General features: G+C 56.5%; 1 protein-coding gene across 1 annotated transcript in view; it reads right to left on the bottom strand.

The window, feature by feature from the left end:
* Positions 1-434: 434 nt before the first annotated feature.
* The window catches only part of MAPKAPK3 (MAPK activated protein kinase 3), a 29554-nt gene continuing 7809 nt past the window's right edge, over positions 435-22179 (bottom strand). Inside the window, exons 3-11 of the mRNA XM_027586938.2 lie at positions 11201-11340; positions 9770-9834; positions 9224-9303; positions 7241-7364; positions 5959-6034; positions 5467-5591; positions 4927-5012; positions 4579-4659; positions 435-3896 (exon numbers count right to left, since the gene is read on the bottom strand). Coding sequence (XP_027442739.1) covers positions 3744-3896; positions 4579-4659; positions 4927-5012; positions 5467-5591; positions 5959-6034; positions 7241-7364; positions 9224-9303; positions 9770-9834; positions 11201-11340 — 930 coding nt within the window. The 3' untranslated portion in view covers positions 435-3743. The remainder of the gene's footprint in view (positions 3897-4578; positions 4660-4926; positions 5013-5466; positions 5592-5958; positions 6035-7240; positions 7365-9223; positions 9304-9769; positions 9835-11200; positions 11341-22179) is intronic.

Below are 22179 nucleotides of genomic sequence, written 5' to 3'. Positions count from 1 at the left end.
GGAATAATTTTACCCTGCTGGGTTTAAAGGCAGCTGCAAGGACCCACTAGAGATGCAAAGGCTCAGCCCAAGGAAGTCAGGTCTAGAGATGGCTATCCCAGGGCCTATGGCCCCTCCCCACACCTCCCAGAGAGAGAGAGAGTTTCCAGCAGGCCTGGGAGCACTGAGCCCCCTGCAGAGGTTGCGGCAGCCTGCATTCCAGGCTCAATTCTGGCGCTGCGGTGGAAGGGCTGAATCGAGGGCAGAGAGGGGCTGGTGTGGAATAGCAATGAGCTAGGCTGCTGGAAGCCAGCCAGCACCAGGTTTGCAAGACAGAGAACTCTGCTGTCAGCTGGGTCAGGGGAGCATCCCTGGGAAGCACTGGGAAGCAATGTCACACACAAACACACACACACACACGTGCACTCACTCGTGCACACATGTGAATACACCTCTCATGGATTCTTTATTGAAAACTTCCAGGACGCCAGCATGGTGGCCAAGTAAATGCCTGTGAACAGGCTGATGAGAACAAGTGGCCACACAGCTTAATTCCAGCTGATTGTCAGGGGTTTGCTCCTATTTCACAGATAGCCACACTGAGGCCCAAAGAGTGTGACTTGGCCAGGCACCCAGCCTCCTTGCCCTGGCCTATGAGAGCATGCCTGATGCCAGAGATCAGGGGACCCCACGTCTCTTCAGCTCTTGGAAGTGGCCGAGCAGACATGGCAGATATGGGGGCAATCCTTCCAACCCTCTCCTTTGCTAACTCCCTCTGCTGCACCCCCACCAACCTAGCCACTCCCCCTTCCCCACAACAGCGATGGGCCAAGTATGGCCAATTAGAATCCCTCCCTGGGCCTGGAGTGTAGGCCCCTGGCAGATGCCTCCCTGATGGAACTGCGGAAGCTGCGGTCCCGGATGTGAGAAGGCTGTACGGACAGAAGATCAAGATCAGCCCCAGGGAGAAGCACAGACAGGCAGAGCTGAGGGGTGTAGAGTCCTTCTGTCCCCAAGGCCCTGATCCAGGTCCCTGCAGTTCTGTCTTCAGTCCTATAAACTATCAGACACCCTCCCCAGCCACTGGGCTGCATCAGTTCCCTCTTTGGCTTAAAAGTCCCGTGACACCTCCTTCTTAAGCCACGCCCTTCCTCCACAGACCATTTCGAGCCTGAGATTGTAGCATTTGTGTGCTGTTTTGTCCTTCTCCCGGAGTTTAGGTGAGAGCCCTGCGTGCAGCTTTCACTGATGCTTTCCTTGCACCCAGCGTGGGGACTCAAGCGCCGTGGCTGCTCAGGGTCCAGCAAGGGAGTCTGTCTGCAGCTCTGTGGCTAGACAATCTGCCTTTGCATCTGGCCAGTATTGCACTGGGCAGAGTACATGGCAAGGGTTGGTCTGAACCACAGGCTCCACGAGGTCCCCAGAATTCATCTGGGGAGCCCAGGGCCCCTTCAGAAGGGTAGGCCACCCTCCTTGAAGCCCAAGGCTTTGCCCAAGGTTCAGGAAACCCAGGTGATGCTGCTCTGGAGAGCAAGCCCTTGGGAGTAAAACCCCATGGGTGGCAAATGCCTGACTTTGGGGGGTGGAAAGTCCCAGAGATAGATCTGGGCAGGGTTGCTTTTCCCTCTAGCAACTTCAGGTACCTCTCTCCTTCCTGATGGCTAAGGATGCTGGGGTGGCAAATGGGTCCTGGGCACGAGCCATGCACCAGGCACCTTGCTAGGCACTTCACATGCATCCTCTGCCTGGATCCCCCAGATGACTCCCCAGGGTGGGCACTACCGCCCCATCGCAGTTGAGGAAATTGAGGTGGGAAACCTGGGGGACTTGTCCAAGGTCGCCAAGCTAGGAAGCAGCCCGCATCTCAGGAGTGCTGGCCTTCTCCCTGCCTTCTACCATCTCCACCCCTTCCCCCACGCCTTGAGGGGACAGGAGGTGGAGGGAGAGCTGCGGGTGCCAGTTGAGCTCTTGGGAAACTGGGAGGTTTCAAGATAGGAGCTGAGGGAATATGCCACAGTCAGGGCCCTGCCTCGAGGCTGCCCGCAGGGGCTTCCGAGGGCTGAGGGTGCTCTACTGCCGGAATAGTCAAAAGACAGTCTCCAGCGTCCCGCCCCCTCCCCTCCCCGACATTCTCTCTGCCAAATGAAATCTGGCAGCTTCTGAAAATAGCTCAGCGCTGCAGCAGGCTCTCCGCCCGCCCTTCAGCAGGCTGGCATGCAGCTGGGGGTGGCCGCTGTGGGCAGACGCTGGCGCACGCGGGGCCCGGGGGTGGGTGTCACACACACGGTGCGCGGGGCGCCCCATAGCTGGTGGCATGAGGAAGCTGCCATGCGTCTGCTTCTCTGACCTTTCCATGCCCGGCGAAGCCACAGTGGCCCTGGAGCCAGCCCGCATGCTTACTAGGCCTAAAGGGGGATCACTGGTGGGTGTGAGCAGCTGCCCTTGGGCCACTTTTGTCCACTCGTGTAGACAGAGAAACCCAGGAACCAGGAGGAAATGCCAAAATGGTGTTTATTACTATCTACATGTAAAACCCAGCAGTGTTTTCCTATCTGACGTGGGCTCGGGTTTCCCAGCCAGCGAGAGAGAGGTCAGGAACCAGGCTGGGTGTCAGGCACTTGTCAGGCCCATATCAGGCACTGAGAACCCTGAGGCTACCCTGGGCAGCCGTGGGACTGGGTAAGCTTGGACCGGCAAGGAAGGGATCCTCTCTGTTCCAACTCAGGCCAAAGCTGGGACCCAGAACCAGACCTTCTAAGCATCACTCAGCAGCCCTCCACTGCCTTGGGTCTGACCCAGAGCGTAGAAAGAGATCCCTGATTAATGGGGAGCCCCTGGGTCCTGCCCCCAGCCATCCACTCTCACAAAAGTACATGAGGAGGCAGCCCCTGCCATCAACCAGGACAAGGTGGAGGGCGAACCGGTACAGAGAAGCTTTCCTGCCTGGGAACCAGTGAGTGGGTAGGGGCAGGAGAAGTGTACTGGCTTTCGTCACAGTGACATTTTCCGAAGTAGAAAAGGGTTAAAAATACCTCCCACCCTCCCCTGAGATGAGAGGCCACTCTTTGGGTAACGGGTAGTAACAGCATCACTAGGCCCAGGGACTCTGCAGGGAGGGTGCTCCAGGGGCCCTGTGGGACGGGGTTGCAGCAAGATAGGGCTGGACCACCCAGCGAGGCAGGCAAACTGACCATGGGCCTCGGGAGACCAAAGGGAGGGAGCCTGAGAGGGTGGAGCAGTGTGAAGGAGACCAGCCTCCCCAAGGACGCAGAAGCAGACCCCCATTGCCCCTTCTCCCTCCCTTGCTCTCTCACTCAGCATTCACAGACAGCAAGCCGGTCCCTGGTCACCATGGCAACCAATGGCCAGATGCCTTTCCCAAGGCCAGGCCCATCTGCCCACCCTACAGGGGGGGTGTCTCCAAGGGAGGAGGGAAGCCCGCCACAACTGCCGGTGGCCTAGAAGTCTAAAGCCATGCCCCAGCGTGCCCAGCAGAGCTACATCTCACTCAGGCCGCTCTGGCCAAAGGCGCTGCAGCTGTGGCAGGTGGCTCCCTAACTCCGGGGCCCTGGGTCCTCTCTAAGGAGGTTTGGAGTCATGGTCGCCCATCCTGAAGTTCTAAGTGACAAAATAAAACACAACAAAATGATCCTTTTGTTAAAAACAATGACCCGGGGCGTCAGCACGCTCCTGTCTGTCCCCAGGCTGCGCGGCCGGGCCCATCCAAGGCCCTCATCCAAGGCCCTCATCCAAGGCCCGGTGCGCTACTGGTTGTTGCAGCCCTGTGAGCCTGAGGAGCCGCCTGCCTGCTTCTTTCTCCGCTTGTTGAGCAGTCGGTTGTTAGAGGTCTTCAGGTCCTTGATCTGCACCTGGTCGTAGTCCACACGCATGGTTGCCAGGGCACTGGTCATCTCCTCCTGGTGACAGATGTCCGTGGAGGTCAGGATGTACTGGCCTCAAGAGCCATCACCCTCCTGCCTCCAGCCCCTTACTAATGTCAACGAGGGTGGCAACAGCTTCTGCTGCCTGAGCACCCACTGCATGCCCAGCACTGGGCCATCCCCTTGTGTCCCCTAATCCACACTGCAGCGCTTTGTGGTGGACACTGAGCTTATCCACCAAGGCACAGAAAGTGCAGTGACTCCCTGTGACCACACCAAGGGTAAGTAGGACAGGGACCTGGACCAACGTCACCTGCTAAGGACCACAGGCCTGCAGGGGACACCAACCTGTGGGGCACACAGGGCACTAAAGCCTGAAGATTGTGCCTGGGGTGCCCTGGGGCTCTGAGCTGCTGTCCCCTATGCTGAAACCAGACTGACCACCCTCCCCAATGTAGATTGTAAGGGGGGTTATGCCAAAGCCCCTTCCTTCACTGAGCCCCCGGCCCCAAGTCCCAGTGAGCCAGGAGCACCACCCTGAATGCAGTAGCGTGGCCCAGTGCTCTGGGTGCCCCAGCTGGACCCCTGGTGCAGTCTGTGACACCCCGGGCTCTCGCCCCGGGGGAGGGGATGATGACCCAGGCTCTTGGTAGCCACCACCCTGGAGTCCCTTTTCCCAAAATCCTGGGAGACTGAGACAGCAACAGCGTCCACCCACCTTGACCTCATCCCAGCGGTCTCTATCCTCCTGCAGCACGCGGGCTGTGTGGAGTGGGGTCTGCGGCACCACCGTTGATTGCTGGAAGGAGCCCCAAACCCTTGGATTAGAACAAGCACCGGAGATGGCACTGGCTCCCCAGCCCCACCCTCTCTCCTGGTCTCAGATATGGGAAGCAAGGCTCAGGGAGGTGAAGGAGCCTGACTGGAGCAGGGGCAAAGTCAGGCTCTCGGCGAGGTCCTGCTGCATATCTGTGGCCTGCACAAGGGCCTCTGGAGCCACCACCCTCCTGCCCACGGCCCCCCCTCCAGCTTGCCACTGCCCACCACAGGACGAGGAGGCACTCACGTTGATCCAGGGATGGTTCATGAACTGTGTGATGGTCAGCCTCTCTGTGGGGTCTGTCTTCAGTAGGAGGCGGATCAGCTGCTTGGCTGGGGAAGACAGGGGAGTGGGGAGGCTGCAGAGTTCCTCAGAGCCAGTCGCCCCAGGTCTGCATGAGCTCCCAAATTCCTAACCCACAGAAACAGTGAGCTAACAACTGTTTCTTATTTTAAGCCACCACGTGTTTGGGGGTAACTCGTTAAGCAGCCATGGAGAATGGGTACAGGGCAAATTTGTCTGTGGTCCCCAAAGGGAAAATACTAAGAAGGGGTACGAGTTAGAGGATGTTTTGAGGAGGCAAGTTTTGAGCCCATTTAGCAGATATAGAAACTGAGGTTCAGAAAGTTTGGGTGACTTGCCTAGGGTCCCTAGCAGGGAGATGGGATGTGGGATGTCACGCACCCAGGATTTGAACACAGGTTGCTTTGACACCAACGTGGTATCTCCCAGAATGAAGGCTAATGGGGTCCGGTGGAACAAGCTGGGGCAGAGAGGTTCACTCACCATCTTCAGAAACCTCTGACCACTCAGGATTGGGGAAGCCATACTGGCCTAGGCGGATCCGCCTCTTCATCCCTGGGGAGATGGCCTGGCCCGTGTTGGAGTAGAAGGGCGGGAAGCCACACAGGCTGGGAGAGAGTGGAGGGCATTCAGCACAGGAGTGAGGACAGTGCCAGGGTGGACCCATTCTCCTCCCCGCATCCCTGACTGGGAAGACAGACAGCCACCAAGGTAGCCACCTTGGCAAGAAGACCAGCCCTCTGGACTCTGGGCTCATCCTGGGAATGCCATCTGCCCTTGGCAAGGAGAGACCTTCAGGCACCCTGAAAGAGGGGTGTCCCCAGCCTGCATGGAGAATGACCCACTCAAGTCCCTCACCAAGGGTTGGGGGAGAGGAGGCAGAAGTGGTACCGAGGGCACCAGGGGGCGGTGGCGACGGTGGTACTGAGGGCACCAGGGGCCGGTGGCGACGGAGGCAGAGGTGGTGGTACTCACAGGATGTACATGATGACGCCCAGGGACCACATGTCACATGATTTGTCGTACTTCTCTGGACCCAAGACCTCAGGAGCTACCAGGACAGAGGGCACAGGAGGGCTCTCAGCCCCAAGGGTCTTGGGGCCCAGACAGGAGCCTGAAGCCTGAGCAAGGTGGGGAGCAGGTGCCTGGGTTGAGGGGCGGGGCAAAGCAGACTGGTGTCTGGCACCTTCTGGGAAGGCAGCATGTGTGTGAAGTTGGGGGAGGAAAAACAGCTCCCAGAAAAAATAAACCCACTTTTAGGCTGGGCTGTAAGGAATGACAGCCTCCTAGCTTCTTTGGGCCGATATCGGCCTTTGTTGAGGGAGGAAAGGGAGAAAAGGCCAGTCTGGGATTTGGTGGGGTCCTGCCATAGGCAAGAGGGCCTCCTCCCCGCAGCAGCCCTGTGTCCCTTGTCCCCCTGAACGCACAGCCTAGCCCACGGGCAAGGAGGGGCCAGGGCAGGGCTCTGGTTTCTGCTTTCAGCTTGGCGACCATCCCATGGGGCCTTGCTCTTCCCACCTGTGCAATGAGATGGGTAGGCCAGAGGATTTCTAAGCCAAAATACTGCAAAACACGTCCTGGTAAACAGGATACCATTTCGGCTGTCTCGGGGGCTCCCCACTCCTTAAGCAGTTCTCCTGGAAGGTCTCCCCTGAGGGGAAAGACCCTCTGTAGTGCGAGTCATCACCCCTCCTGGATAAGGAGCGCCTTCAGCAGGGGCTTTTCCAGATCTGGGCTACCTGCTCACAAGGGAGCAAGGAGCTTCTCCAAGGAAGAAAGCATGGATGGGTATGTGACACCCCCAAGGCCTATCCCTGCCCTGGCCTAAGGGACCCTCTCCCTGAAGACAAGGGGCTGGTGCCCTGTATCCTTCTAATGCAATAGGAAAGGCCTGCCTACTTTCTGAATATGAATCCCAGAAAGATAAAAACTGGAGAAAAACAACCGCGGTTGGGCTCCGTCCCAAGCTGGTGGCAGCCTTTTATCACATATATATTTAGAGCTGCTGTGATGTCATTCAGCTCACAGGCCACAGCCAGAATTTTCCTGGATCTATTTTCAAAAGCAGAAGCTGAAGTTTGGGAGAATATTTTTTGCAGCCTCCGGCCCCCCACGTCACCGCCTCCACGAAGACAGGATCCCTCCCTCCCTCCTTACTGGGCTTTAACCCTTTGGCTTCTGCAACCCACGGGCTGCCCCACACGGCAAGAGGGTCCAGCGGAGGTAGGGACGTACAAACCACGTCCCAAGGACTCACCCACGTAATAGGGAGTGTAGCAGGGTGTCTGCAGGGCATTTTGGGTGGTCTCCTTGGCAAAGCCGAAGTCGGTGAGCTTGAGTACTGCATCTTTCTCCTTGGACGTGTAGAGCAGGTTTTCAGGCTGGGCCAGGAAGATAAAGCATTGGTCTGAAGCTAGGCACCAGGTGGGGGAAGAGTTCCCAAGATGATCTTCAGGCAGACTTCCTTCACCCCAATCAATTCAGGAGGAGCCAGCTCCATCTCATTAAAAAGACCTGGGCCTTGGTCACCAACAATGTGGGTCAGATATGGAGAAGACCAAGGTGGCTGGGAGGTGATGCCTCCTTTAGCAGAAGGGAAACAGAGGCAGGTGTTCAGCCAAAGCTGAGAAGAGCCAAGTGCCACAGAGAACCCAGGGGTAGGAACTGCGGAGCCTGAGTTGGTGATGCTGCCATGAAATACCAAAATGAGGGTTCCAGGCAAAGTAGGCAGCTCATGTTGCCAAGCACTTGTCTGGTACCCAAACCGGAACAAGGCAGTGGGGCAGCCCGCCTGAGGCCATTCAGGGAGAAGGCCCCTGCCCCTTAGGCCCCAGAAGCTGCACAGAGGCAGTTCTTCCTGGTTGCAAAGCACAGAGAGGCCTAAGGGGAGAGGACAGTAAGGAGGTCTGCAAGGAGGAGGCAGCCCTGAAGCTGGTTTTTAATGAATGGGTAGGACCTAGGGCCTGTAGGAAAGGGGGGACCCTCACGCAAAGCTGGGGCAGAAGGACAGGGTGTTGGATGGAGTTCCAGTTTGGGGCCAGTGAAAGCCTTTTCTCTGGTGCGGTTTGAGATGACCTGACCTTGGACTGGGGTGAAAACAGGAAAGCACATTTAGTCTACACAAGGGAGTCACCTCTACAGAAGACTGTTCTCTCCTTGGGGAAAAAAAGGCAGGGCCAAAATAAAGCAAGGGTTCAGAAGGTGAGTCTGTCGTGGCTCCACGTGCATCCAGAATCAAGGGATAAACGGGCTGCTGGTACTCAGCCAGAGGAGGAACCTGATGCCGCAGCTGGGCCCTCAGCAACTCTCGGCCCAGTCTCAGGATGAAACAGGCCTCAGGGTAACGCTCTAGGCCTGGGGCAGCGGGCTAAGGACTCGCAGATTCTGCTCTGATGGTGGCTGACACATACATGCGTCTGTATGTGGGGCTGCCTCACACGGTTCACATTTTCCCCATCTGGTCCAGATGACCTCTAGGACCCAGCCCTCCCTAGGCAGGACATTTGGAGAGCTGAGCCTCCAGAACATGTCTGAAGCCCATCCACTGAAAGGGCCAGCAGGCCCAGGAACTGGAACTACCTCTGCTCGTTCCCCCTCGTCTCCCAGCTAACGACTTCTTTCCCTGAAAATGCTGGCACTGGGGGTGCCTGGGTGGCTCAGTCGGTTGAGCCTTTGACTCTTGATTGCAGCTCAGGCTATGATCTCAGGCTCCTGGGATGGCTCCGTGCTCAGCGGGGCATCTGCTTGAAGGTTTGTCTCCCTCTGCCCACCCCCTCACCCTCTCTCTCTCAAAAAAATAAATAAATCTTTAAAATAAAAAAAAATCCTCGCTGAAAGAATGAATGAATGAATACCGGTGTGGCATCTGCGCAGGCTTAGGCAAGACACAATCTCTCTGAGACTTGCTTTCCTCATCTGTAGAATGGGTAATGGCGCCGGGCCCACGGGGTTATGTGAGGATTAAACAAGATGCTTGTCAGGGCCTACTGACTTGAGGTAGGCCCACAGTTGTTCTAAAGCCTATTGGGATTACACAGTGTTTGAAAGAAACAAGGAGACCCGTCTGGCTAGGGCAGGGTAAGTATGCTGGAACCATGGGAAAAGTGGCTGAGAAGAGCAGTCTGGGCTAGGGGACAGAGGCCTTGAATGCCAATCAGGAAGCTTGCCTCCATCTAGTGGGTGCTGGGAGCCACTGGGGGTTGTGTACTCCCTTCTCTGGTCCCCTAACCTTGAGCCTCACCTTGACATCTCGGTGGGCGATGTTCTGGCTGTGCAGGAACTGGATGGCAGTGCCGATATCCCGCATGATCTCTGCAGCTTCTGCAGACAGAGACAGAGGAAGGGCCAGTGTTGCCAGGCCAAGGTCGGGCAGCCTGGGGCTTCCACCCGATCATCCCCCCTGGAACAGCACAAGATGGTGAGAGCAGTCCTGCTACCCAGGACCCATCCTATACCCCCACCCCAGTCATCCTGATTTCCTCTGGGGATGTCCCAGCCCACCTGGACCTCTTTCCTCAGGCCTGGACCACCTCTTCCCAGCTCAAGTGCTGGTTGGTATCAAGAGGCTTTGAAGCCTCCATCCCAAGGCCATGGACAGTCCATCTCTGACAAGGTGTTATGAACTCATAGAAGTCCTTGGGGTATGAACACTCTGTCCCATCCTCTCTTGTGCAGTGGGGGAGACTGAGGCACAGAGAGGAGCAGGGCCTTGCCCAGCATCACACAGCAACTCTGTGCGGCCCGTCTCAGTCTGAATGCCCCCTCTGGTCCTGCTGCACACACCTACCTCTCTCGGTGAAAGCCTGGTCGCCACGCTCCTGAATCCGGCTGAAGAGCTCACCACCTTCCATGCTAGAAGAGAAAGTAACTAGAAGCAGGGCCCCCTGAATCAGGTGTCAGCCTGCCCCTGGCCTGAATCATGGGCCCAGAGCTTAGGCCCGGCCACTCTGCCCCTGGGAAACGGTTACGGGCAGCCTCCCTGTGCCCTGCAGAACCTGGTGCGTAGGAGGCCATCAGCTTGGGTGGGTTGACCTGGACTCTTAGAACTAGGGTAGGCTCAGGTCCTCAGATCATCGAGGGGGGGAGGGGGGGGGCCTTTGTATTCCCACGGGGGCTACCCCCACCTGGCTGAGCCTTGCGCAGCCCAACCCTCATCCAAGTCTCAGTTCCCTCAAATAAGGGAGGAGATGTCAATTGTCATCATCATCACCCCTGTTTTCTGAACACCTACAGCGCTATGTGATCCTGGCCTGGTCCCTTTACCTCTCTGCGCCTCAGCTTCCTCCTTTGTAAAACGGGATTTAGAGCACCAGCCTCACAGAGTTGTGCAAATTAAGTAAGCGGTACGCATGGAGCCCTAAGAACGGAGTCAGGTACAGAGCGAATAGCACGTTAACATCTTCCTCCACTTCTTACATGGCAGTTACAGAAGTTCCGAGAGGTTAAGAGCTACCCAAAATCACACAGCTGGTGGGTGGTAGAGCCAGGATCTGAACCTCACATCTGACTCAAGGGCTGCTAACCTATAGGATGAAGGCTGCTTAAAGGTGGATGGGGAGGAGCTCGAGGTCCAGACACGAGACCCAGCATCTGAGGAAGGCTAGAGCTGAGCCACAGTGCTGTTGGGAGAAGCCCAAGGTAGAAGAGGCTGCTGGCTCCTGGATTACCCTGTGGTCTCCTGGGACCACGGGAGCCCAAACCCAGGTAGGAAGGAGAAGGTGGAGGTGACAGTGTGTGTCCTGCTCCTCCCAAGGTAGGAGGCTTTGAAGCCTCCATCTCAAGGTCAGGGACAGTCCATCTCTGACAAGGTGTTATGAATTCATAGAAGTCCTTGGGGTATGGACACTGTCCCATCCTCTCTTGTTCAGCGGGGGAGACTGAGGCACAGAGAGGAGCAGGGCCTTGCCCAGCATCACACACTCAGGGCTTGGCTGCCTTCTCCGACCCCTCTTCCAGCCCCTCCTCACAGAGTGAGAGCACATCCACGGAGGCCATACTGGAGCCCCTGGAGTTCCCTTCCCACACGGACGGAATGGCCTTGTGGCCAGCTGCACAGCTCCATGGGCAAGGCCTGCAACTGCCCCTCCATTACTCCTCAGGGACTGGGGTGTCTCCCGCAGCTGCTATCTTGAGAGCAGAGAGGGCCCCTAAAGAAGGGTGGGAGCCTGGGGGCCACAGGAGTACCGGTGAGGCCCTGACGCGGGGTGGGCCAGCATACCACTCCATGACGATGAGGAGACAGCGCTTGCCGTGGTGCATGTTTTCATACACGTCCAGGATGCGCACAATGTGAGGGCCCCCTGAGGTCTGCCAGTGGTGGTCCACCTCCTGCCGGGCCTTGGGGCTGTCGTACAGGAGCTGAGGGCAGGTAGGCACAGAGAGCGTCAGGCACACAGCCCACTTCCCCAGCAGCTCCCCACTCATGTCACTGCCCTCACGTGACAGACAAGAATATGTAAGCTCAGAGAGGCCTGTGACCTGCCCAACTCGCCCAGCTTATGAAGGGCAGAATAAGGATTCAAATCCAGGTCTCTCTGACTTGTGGTCCAATGACCACAAGAAAGCCCTGGGAGGTGGCTGACAGCTTGGAAAGGCTCAGAGGCCGCTTACAGAAGCCCTGCCTCCCTTCTTGGGGGCTGCAAGTCGAGTGGCAGTTGCGTGGGCTTTGTAGACAAATCACACATCAGATGTGAGACCCCAGGCCAGGGGCCACACATCCCTGGAACTGCATTTTTCCAATGGGATGGCACAAGAGTTGTAGACCCAGAGGTAGAGTCTGGGGGCAGGAGGGACCCTAGCTGAAGGAGGTGACAGCCTGGTCAGGTGAGGCCTGGGTTTGGGGCTGAATTCTTCCAGTGACTCAGTATGACCTCAGGGGTGAACATTCACAGCTCCAAGCCACAGCCCACAACTCCGTAAAATGGAGTCATAACAGAGCCATCCCCACAGGATGCATCACAGCAAGGCACGCAGCGGGTGGGCGGGCATCAGGATCCCTGCCCAGGTTAACTCAGCCCTAGGCTATGGCCGCCAACCAGAAGGCCAACCACCAGTAACGAGCAAGGCCCCGGAGTGGTCCTGCTCAGAGGAGGAGGTGTAGGGGAGGAGAAGTCAGCATGCAGGGTGAGGTGGTCCAGAATGCGAACAGCAGGACAAGCCATCCTCCCACAGGACTGCTCACCTGAGACCCCACCCCGTTTGCTTTCTAGTTGATCAGGGTTGAGGACCAGAGTCAGAACTCAAGCCTGGGGCTCAAGAGCAGCTTCGTCTTGCTCAGCCCCCACAGGACCCGGGGCCATTCCTGGCCTTGGTCTCCTCATCTGCAGGATGGTTTTCCCTCTGCCAGGACGCTGGGTGGGGCAGACTCTGGGACCAAGCTCTCTAGGCAGAGGCAGACTGAGGCACGGGGGAAGTCAGTAGGTTCTCGCATCTGCTGCCCCATGGCTGTTCCTCCATCTCTGGAGCTGCACACCTTGACCCTAGCCTGGGGGTGCAAGAAGCCGGGCAAGTCCCTCCACCAGTTTTGGGGTCCCTGCTCCATTAAGCAGTCCAGGATGGGGGTGTGCATAGAGGCTGCTGTGGACAGACTCCCAGCCTGGAAACCATGAGTCCCTTGCTCATGCTGCCCTTGCCTCCCAGAACGTCCTCAGCTCCGTGCCCACACAGCTCCTGAGCACCAGCTTCTTGCTCACAGTGCTGGGGGCAGGGGCTCAGTCACCCCCACTCACCACACCAGCTCACCCCCACTGTGTTGAGGTGACTCTAGCCAGGGGTCCCCCGGTCTTTAGCCACAGGACCCAAGATGCACCATCCTCCCTCCTTGCTCTGTCTCTTCTGCACCGTTTTCTGCATGGCCTCCCTACACCTCTCCCTGCCCCCTGCCATCTCCTCCCCAGTCTGGCCTGACTTGACAGCATCCTGCAGGGGTCTCCAGGCTGGCTCCTGGATCCCCTCCTCACTCTGCCCTGCTTCTGGCATCTCACCCCTGCCCCCGAGTCCTCTCTTTCCTCTCAAAAACTCCCAAGTACATAGCGGGAAACCTCCCAGTGGGGTCCCCAGCCCCACCTATCCTTGGCCCCACTTTTTACATCCCCACCCCCATTCCTCCAAATAATGGCCACCTCCTCCCCTGGCCTTCAGGCTTGTCTTCCTCTCATTGCCTGCTATCCCTTGCCCCCGGCCCTTCCCGTTCTGGTCGGAATGACATACTTGCTGACCCGAACAGCCCACACTCTGCCTATGCCACGGACACTCTTGCCATTCTCCTTCTCCATTGGGTCAACTCCCTCCTTTTGAGGAAGTTTCTGGGCTCAGTTCAGATGTCTTCTCCTCTGGAAAGACCTCCCGGCACCTCCCCTCTAGGGTTTTTGCCTCTATATCTCCCACCAGGCTGAAAGCAGCTTTAGGGCAAACCAGGGCAGGTTGGCCTGCAGGTTCCTGGCTAGGGCGGACAGAAAACACTGGGCTCCTGAACAAACAAAGGGTGGGAGGGTGGGCATGGTGCTAGGAGGAAGGTGTGGGAGGGAGAGGAGGAGGGGAGTGTACGACCAAGGAGGGGCCCAAGGGCCTTATGGCCTGGGCCTGCGCCCTGTCTCTGCTGAGGTGGAGAAGCAGGTGGAGCTGCCCTGAGCTGGAACCTCCCAATGCCCCCCACCCGACTTAGTCCATATTTAGGAACCCATTTCCTACATGGATTAAAATAGTCCTTTTCTGAGCGCCAAGACCCTAAGACCAGGCACAGGAGTGGGGAGAGGGCTGCCCCCAGAAAACACAGTAAATGCCCCTACTGGCCTCCCTGCAGGGGAGATCACAGGGGCCAGAGCCCAGGCCCAGCTGCAAAGAAACCTCCTGGGCTGTCATTCTTGATCCCTCAGCTTGGCCCTGAGTGTGGCCCCAAACCTCCTAAGCCTCAGTTTCCTCATCTGCCTTCCCTATAGCCAGAGCCTTCTCCTCTTCCAGGAGTCCCCCCAATATCACCTCCTCTCAGAAGCCCTCCCTGACCACCCTGACTGAAGAGGACCTCAAGGATCCCTCATTCTCCCTTCAACTTTTCTTTATATATATGTGTGTGTGTGTGTTGTTGGTTGAGGTACACCTCACATACAGTAAAATGCACAGGTCTCAAGAGCGCAGCTCAATGAGTTTTGACCAGCTGCACATGCCCCCATGACCCACACTCCCAGCAAGACAGAAACACTTCCAGCTTCCCAGCGAGCTCCCGCGTCATCGCCCTTTTTACCTCCCTCCTGTGCCCCGCTGGCTCACAACCTACAATTAGCGTGTTCCTTTGATAACTCTTTAAACAAACACACACATATAAGTATGGCACTTTCAACGTGCTTGGCTCTGTTCTGAGCACTTTACAAATATTAGGAGCAAGGGGCTTCATTATCCCCGTTCCTTAGCTGAGAAATGGAGGCACAGCAAGGGGAACTAACTGGTCCCAGACTACATGGCTGGTGCCCCAGCCAGGCTGGAGGGAAACAGAGGCCCAGAGAGGTAAAGGAAGGGCAATGGGCACCGCCAGCCTGCCTGGTCATCCCTGGGTCCCAGTACTGGGCCTGGTACAGAGCACTGGCTGATGTAATATTTGTAGATTTATGGAACAAATCCATGAAGTGGGGTTAAGAGGAAGAAACACTCACAACCCATCATGAGGACAGAATAAGATTAAATTGAGGAAGACCTAGGAAGGCTCAACAACGAGAGACGTGACAACCTGGCCAAACTGGCTCCCCACTCCACCTCACCCACCCTCCCTGGTGAACCAGACTGTACCTCCTCTCCCAAGGAGCCCATCCTGACTGCTGCAGCCCACAAGGCCATTGCTATAAATGGCAATTCACACGGGTACATGAGTCCACACAACACTTCATAAAAGATGTCCCCAAGCAAGAGCTCCATTTTCCCAGGCATGGAAATGAGCACAGGGCTAGGAGATAGGAGGCTCGGGTTCTACCCTTACTCTCAGTGTGACCTTCGGTGGCTCCTTTGCCTCTCTGGGCCTCTGTTTCCCTAATGTTGAGCTACAGCGCTTGAGCTAGATTGGAGGAACAGAAACCTCTGGTCAGGGGCTCCTTGCAAAGTAACTACTGCAGCCCCCCTCCCACATCACCGCCCCCATGGAGCAGTCCCTGAGGCTCCACAGACCCATATCCAAATGCCCGAACCCAATGGGTGCCACCTGGTTCCCAGTCACGGCTGGGAAGAAAAGAGGATGGCATGGCCTTCTGCCAATTTGGCAGACCCCACCCTAACCTCACTCCCACCCCATGTCCCCTGGGCCCCCTAGGGCTCCACCAAAGCTGAGGGTCTGTGATGGCTCCTGGGCAGCTCCATCAAGCGCCCAGCAGGTACCCACACACCCGTGAGGCAGAACCCTGGCTTTCTCCCAAGGGAGGGGCTCCTGGCTGTACTTGAGGTGTGGGCCCCCAGTGAAGTTAGATGAACATCGAATCTGAGATGACATTTCCTTGAACAAACGACACTGCTCTAGCCTCAGGCTTTGACGAAGCCAGTTCAACCTCTCCCTTCTCCCTCACTCTCCTTTGACAAATTCTCCAAGCTGCCCCTAGAGCCTACAGCCGAATGGCCAAGACCCCTGCCAACGCCCCTGGTGGACCCCGACAAAGGATGAGGCCGAGGGGCCCATGTGCTCCGCCCCCAGCAGCACCAGGCAGAATGGGAGGCCCAGGACTAGCCGGGCGCCCTCCCTCCCTGCATGCCGCATCCTGTCCCACCCAAGGACAGGCTTCACATGTGGGCGGAGGAGCTCCCCAGCCCAGGAGCGGGGAAAGCGAGAGCAACATTGGACTGCAGTTTACAAAACAGTCTCCCCCCTCATGTCATGGGAATGCTGGCGCTGCCCTGTGAGGCAAGCCGGGTGGGGCCGGCAACCCCAGTCTACAGACTGAGGAAAGAGAGGTTCAGGAGGATGAAGTCACAGCCCTGGGGCCACCAAGCCGGAGTGTGGCAAGACTGAACAAGGAGAAGAAGGGACTTTTAAGAGAGTGTCCAGACAACCCCTCCCTGAGGGGAAATGAGAGGATGGGGTGGCACCAACCAAAACTACCGCTACAGGCCTCGGGAGACCTGCTCTGGAATGAACGTGTGCACAGGTGTGGGTGTGCAGGGGGTGGGGGGCACGGGAACATGGATACAGGCAGGTATAGGGGTGTGTCCTGGGGATGCATGGGTATAGGGAGCATGGGGGTGGGGGCCATGGGCATGCGTGTCTCCTACCCCTGCAACAGTGACTCTGAACCCCCAGAGAGTGGGACCCATCCATCTGTCCATTCATTCATCCAATATTTTCTCTCTCTCCGGTGCCTACCAGAGTACTGGGCACAGAGAGGTGCCCAAGGAAGACTGGGGGTCTTGCTGCCACTACTCACCCTGTGACCGCTTTGCCCAAGCCCTGACCCCTCCACCCAGACCTCCTCTCCCACTGAGGCCCTGTCTGCTGCATCACCTCACATTGCCCAGTGTGAAAGAACTCCATCTGCTTTCCTAGAGCATCACACGGAACTGGGATGTCTGTGGCGGCTCTGTGAGGAGACAACTTTGGGACAAGCCCCCAACACCCTACTCCAGCCACCTCCCAGCCCCAGAAGGGCCACCTACCCAGGCCCTTATGCTCACCCATGTATCTAGTGTCCACCTCCAGCTAACCCCGGGGCCGGGCTCTTCTCAAGTAAAAAGTGTTCACAGTCTCCCCATCTGTCTCACACACAGGAGTCCCCCAGGCCACCAGCCTGGACAGGAAGCCTCCCCTCACCCAACCTCCATACTCCCAGCCAATTAACCTACAGCCCAGGCCAAGCTGCTCTGTGGCCGCTGTGGGAACACCCACTCCTTCCGGGGGAAGAGAGCTGGCTTGCAATCTCTCCCATCAGTGAGGCACTAACAAATTAAGAAATATCTACTCCGGATTTCATGACAACCCACAGCCTGAGAGACATCATCCTTACAGCAAAGAGAACCTCCTGGAGGCCAGGCATCCAGGTGCTCTCACTGCCCAATGAGCCACTCTAAGTCTCATCATTTCCACTGCTCTACTCATTGACAACAGGAGTTCAGGCATTTTATAACCCTGAAAGCATGACTAAAACAAAAAACGTCAGATTCTTTTTAGAATACAGAGAAAAATAAAATGTACCAGAAACCCATGTAAGCTCGTAACTATAATTGAGGACATCTTTTAATTCTGAGCTTCCAGAGAGTCTTGGCAAAGAAGGAAACCAGATAGGTTCTGCTGCTATTATCACCCCATGAAGAGAAGCAGAGACATTCATTGAACTTTTTCCAAGACCAAATTCTTTTTTTTTTTTTAAGATTTTATTTATTTATTTATTTATTTATTTGAGAGAGAGAACACAAGCGGCGGGCGGGGGCGGGGAGGCAGAGGGAGAGGTAGAAGCAGGTTCCCCACTGAGCAAGGAGCTGGATGCAGAACTCGATCCCCGCACCCTGGGATCGTGACCTCAGCCGAATACAGACGCTTAACCACTTAACCGGCTGAGCCACCCAGGAGCCCCTTAAGACCAAATTCTTAAAGGAATTTAACATCAGACCTTCCATGGGGGAAAAGTATAACATTCTGACAACACCTTCAATAATAATTTTGCAAGATACAGAAAGATTCGCAAGAACTTATCTGATATAAATTCCCTCCTAAAAATTGAGGCCGGCGTGTGGCATGGTAGCCTGGCACAACCACCGGGAGCCTGAGGTGACATCGCCAGACCCTCTACTTTCTGGGGATTGCAGCTTTGTCCTGTGCCAGAGTACAGAGAAGAGAGAGGCAGAAGGACCGGTCTGTACCCCCACAACACCCCTTCTCCCACTTGGGAGCCTCATCCCAGCCTCAGGCAAGGGCAGACCAGAACACTGAAGAGCGGCATTTCTGGGCTATGGATTGCATCGTGGTGCACCCATTCAGCGCCAAACGCTCGGGCAGCAGAACTGAATGGAATGGTATAGGAAAATACAGGTCTTCAACTCCCATTTTGTTCGTTGTGGGAAACCTCTATTCTCCACAGAGAGAGGTCATGGGTAAGAAAAAGCACTTTGAACCTACCACACTCCCTCCTTGACAAGAGCATTCAACTCAGCCATGTCTAAGGTCCCTTCTGGCTCCCAGTTCTGATTATTTAGGATTATTTTTCCCATTAGACAGAGCTCTGCTTTTATGAGAGACACACCACTGGAATAGCTAAATTCATTTTATAGCCAGCTGTTGAGACCACTCCTGCCTTGTGCAGCTAGCACCAGTGAGGGCTTCCAGCACACTTCACCCTGGCCCTGGCCAGCCCCTGATCCTCACGAGCTGCTCCATCCCCTCAGGGCCGAGGCCACAGCCTCAGGGATGGGACGGTATAGATTGACCTCAAGTTCAGGATTCAGGCCTTCTGGCCTCAGTGTCTTCTCATAAAGCCAAGGCTGTGCCCCCCGCCAAGCCCACCCGAGGGAGCCGGTGCTATTTAGAGAGCTGCTGACAGTGTCAAGTCTCACTTTTTCGCCACAGTTTCGATTTAGAGCCTCAGACATGTGCCACTATTCCCACATACACTCATTTCCTCAGCTTTTGTAGCTCATTAAAGGCGCTAATGGAACCAATTCTGCAGCTATGGATTAGCTGGCCTCATGCCAGACCAGACCTCACTTCATTACGTTCTGGCTGTGTCCTGGCCTCTGGCTCTCCCTTTCCATTCACCTCTCCTCCTCAGAGGCTAAGTTCCAGGGAGGTCAGCTCACATGACACCACTGACCCCAAATGCCCAGGCCCCAGCTGGGTGCTCAGGGACTGAGAGCGTCAGATCCATTTTAGCCACCCCTTCCTGACAGCTATCTCTCCCTGGTGCTCAGGCAGTGGTGTGTTGGCCATGGCATCTGATCACAGACACCACCTCATTCAGTGTTCACCAGATCCTGAGAAGAACCAGTATCATCCTTTTAACTGTGGGGAAACTGTGACTCCGAGAGGTTAAGTGACTTGTCCAAAGTCACACAGTGGGGCAGTGAGAGTCAGGACTTGAACCCATCTGTTGGCTTCTAGGCAGTGGGGACCATGCCGACGGCTGCTTTGCTCCTTTTGTATGTGGGGTTTGGCCCCACACCTCGGGATCTAGACAAGGCTCTGCCACTTGGTGGCTATCATAACAGTGGCCCAGGAGACTGAGGCTCAGGGAGGTTTTGTGGCTTCTCGGGGTCTCACGGCTCACACATGGCCACCTCTGCATCCGGGAGTCTTTGGGGAACCAAGATTCATCCCTCATGCCCAGGGAGGCCTGCCCATTTTATAGATCCCTCCCCCACTTCTGCCAACGTTTACTGGCTCTGCCTGAGGGCTAGGCCCAGAGCTGGGGCCAGGAATGCAGCTGTGGGCACTCTGTCCCCAAGGATTTGGGGGTCTATGGATGATTTACTGCCAATCAGAGTGCTTGATGAGGATGTAAGCCCTAGGGAACTGGTCCTGGCTCCTTCTCTCCCTCTTCTTTTCTTTCTAGAGCCAGAACCTGGCAGAGCAGACAAGACGGGGAAGCCCAGCCAAGGGAGCCCAGGAAGAAGAGGAGCCCCCAAACAACAACCCCCTTCCAGGCCAAGGCCAGAGCACCTGATGGCAGGGGGTGGAGTGCAGGAGGGAGGGTAGGACCGCTGATAGGCTGGGCGCCTCCCACCACAGTCCCGGGAGAGGAGAGAATGGCTGAGGCTCTGAGCCTGTAGGAGATCCAACGCACGTTTGGAAATGGTTAAGTCTCAGGATCACAAGACTCCTTCCATTTGCTAAATTTTGATAGCCTCAGTTTACCTGTTTCCCACCAGCCACAGATGACCTGGAAACAAAGGCAGAAGTGCCAGGTCTGGGGAGGGAGATGGCTGGAGACGGGTAGGAGAGGGGAAGAATGCTTCCAGAAAGAGGGAGTTGAGCTGGGCTCCAAGGCAGGGAGGGAGAGGGACAGCAGGAACGTAAGTGCTAGCTGGGGCAGGCCCAGGGGTCCCCGTGCCCCCGGAGACCATATACTATGAAGGACCAGCTGTGGGCACGGGACTCCAGGGCAGACAGACGTGGACTGCCATCTTCCACTTGCCCCTAGCTTTGAGCAGGCCATGTAGCCTCTCTGAGCCTCACTGGTCCCAACTGGAAAATGGGAACAGTGACAGTACGCATGGTCCCTGGTGGCCATGAGGACGGAATGAGAACACAGAGAGAGCTCAGATTAGCACAGTGCCAAGTACCTACTGAGTGGAAATGGGCCTTGAGGTTTGCTTGGCTCCAGGATTCCCCTGGGTCTGCCCTGAAGTGGCCCCATACTCTTCACCTGCAGAACTTGGGGAAATCCAGGTGCAGCCTCTGGGATCAAGGGGAAAAAGACCCCCTGCAAACCAGCAGGTCACAGGAAATGGTCTTGCGAGGGGCAGGACTGGACATGGCTTTGCAAAAATGGACTAAGAATCAAGAGTCTATGGACCCTGCTTTGCTGTGAAAGGCCCAGTGGGGAAGGGACAGACCCTCCAGGGTGGGGAGAGGATGAGATGGCTGACCTCAGGGGAGGGGGCCAGGGGTCGGGTGAGGCAGCAAGGTGGAGACCTGGGGACCCCAGCCAGGGAAGCAGCCCGGCTCTCAGACTAGGGGAGGGGCACAACTTCACTCTCTCAGGCGGCAGCCACCTTTAGACGCCGCAACTGCCACCGTGCATCCTTTGGAGCAATGTCTCTTTCTGCAAAGCGTGTGGTGACTCTGGGCCAATCCCTTAACCTCTCTGAGCTCCAGCTCCCCGTCTGTGGAAATGGATGTGTAGTCTCCTCACACATGGCAATGGAGACAGGACAGGCAGGTCTGTGACTACCAGCATCTACTTCACAGGAGGGGAAAGAGGCCCAGAGAGAGCTACAACATCCTCTCTCTCTCTCTCTCAGAGATTATACCCGGAGTAAGTGGCAGGACAAGAACTCCCTTTGCCTGAGGCAGGTACCAGATCCCAGCACCCCACCCAGAGACTTCTGAGAGGGGCTTGAGGAGAGGCCACTCAGGTGCCTTGTGAGGCCCCAGAGCGCCTCCGCAGAGGGTCTAGGTTCTATTACCCTCCTTTAAACTTCTTAGGGGAAAAAAGCATTTTTCCTGTCAAAATCAGCTATGTTATCGGTGAGACATTACCCTAGTTCTATTTCTCCTATGACAGTGTAAAAATAGGACATTTTCATCCTAAGAGTGGAAAATTTCAGCAAACGCAAGTGTTTTATTCTCATCTCAGAAGCAAGGTCCCTTTAATGGTCCCTCCTCGTGAAGAGACCCCCAGCCCAGCCACAGTCTGTGCTCCCAAGTGGTCAGTTGTGCCACAGGGATGCCCACATAGCCAGTGGGGCTACAGAGGGCAGTGGCTACCTTCCCTAAGCAGGGGGCGACCGGGGCAAGTGAGGCCATGCCCGGGGGACCCCTGCTGAGGCACCCAGCAGCTCGTGCCCCCGGCCAGCCGTAGAGACAGGAGACCCAACACCCTCTAGCTCTGAGAAGAGCGATGGCTGGTCTCTGTCCCCTGGAGGAGGTGTCACAAAGATAACAAAGGAATAAATGTGTGTGCTGGGGGCGGGGGGGGGAGAGGGGAGACAGACTGGACTACTCCCAGAGGCATAGTGCCGAGACCCTAGGGAACCTTCTGACTCCCCACCCCTCAGACCTGCTCTTTCTGAAGCCAACAGCCAACATCATATCTCCTAGCATCTCTCCCATTTCCCTTGGCTTCATCCATGTCCCTGCAGCTCCCCACACAGGCTTGGGTGAGCACAGGCCGCCATGGCCCCACTCAGGCTCCTCCCAGAGGAGCTTCCAACCTCCACTGGCCCCTGGTCGCTCTCCCTCTCCTGCTCCTCTTCTGCTAGAGGGCTCTGAGTGTTCCAACTCCTGGGAAAATGTCCCGGTCTTTGATCATGCCATGGAGCCATAGCCGTGAGGAAAGGGAAGTCCTCGGAGAGGCCAGGGTAGTGGCCTGGCCCCACTGAGGGATGCTCCTGCCATAGCAATGGGCAACAGTGACTCATCCCCACTCTCTCAGGCCTTCCTAGGGTAAAGATGCGCCCTGGGACAGGCTCAGCCTGACTGCAGGCTTTAACTGGGCAATGGAGTACAGTGGAAAGGGGTCTTCCAACCTAAGTCATAACCCCAGAGCTCCTGTCCGTAGCTGAACACAGACCTTGCTC

This window comes from Zalophus californianus, chromosome 1 (genome assembly GCF_009762305.2).
Source record: "Zalophus californianus isolate mZalCal1 chromosome 1, mZalCal1.pri.v2, whole genome shotgun sequence".
Lineage (NCBI taxonomy): Eukaryota > Metazoa > Chordata > Mammalia > Carnivora > Otariidae > Zalophus > Zalophus californianus.
Note: the sequence above shows the minus strand (reverse complement) of the source record. Positions and strands in the feature narration are given on the sequence as shown.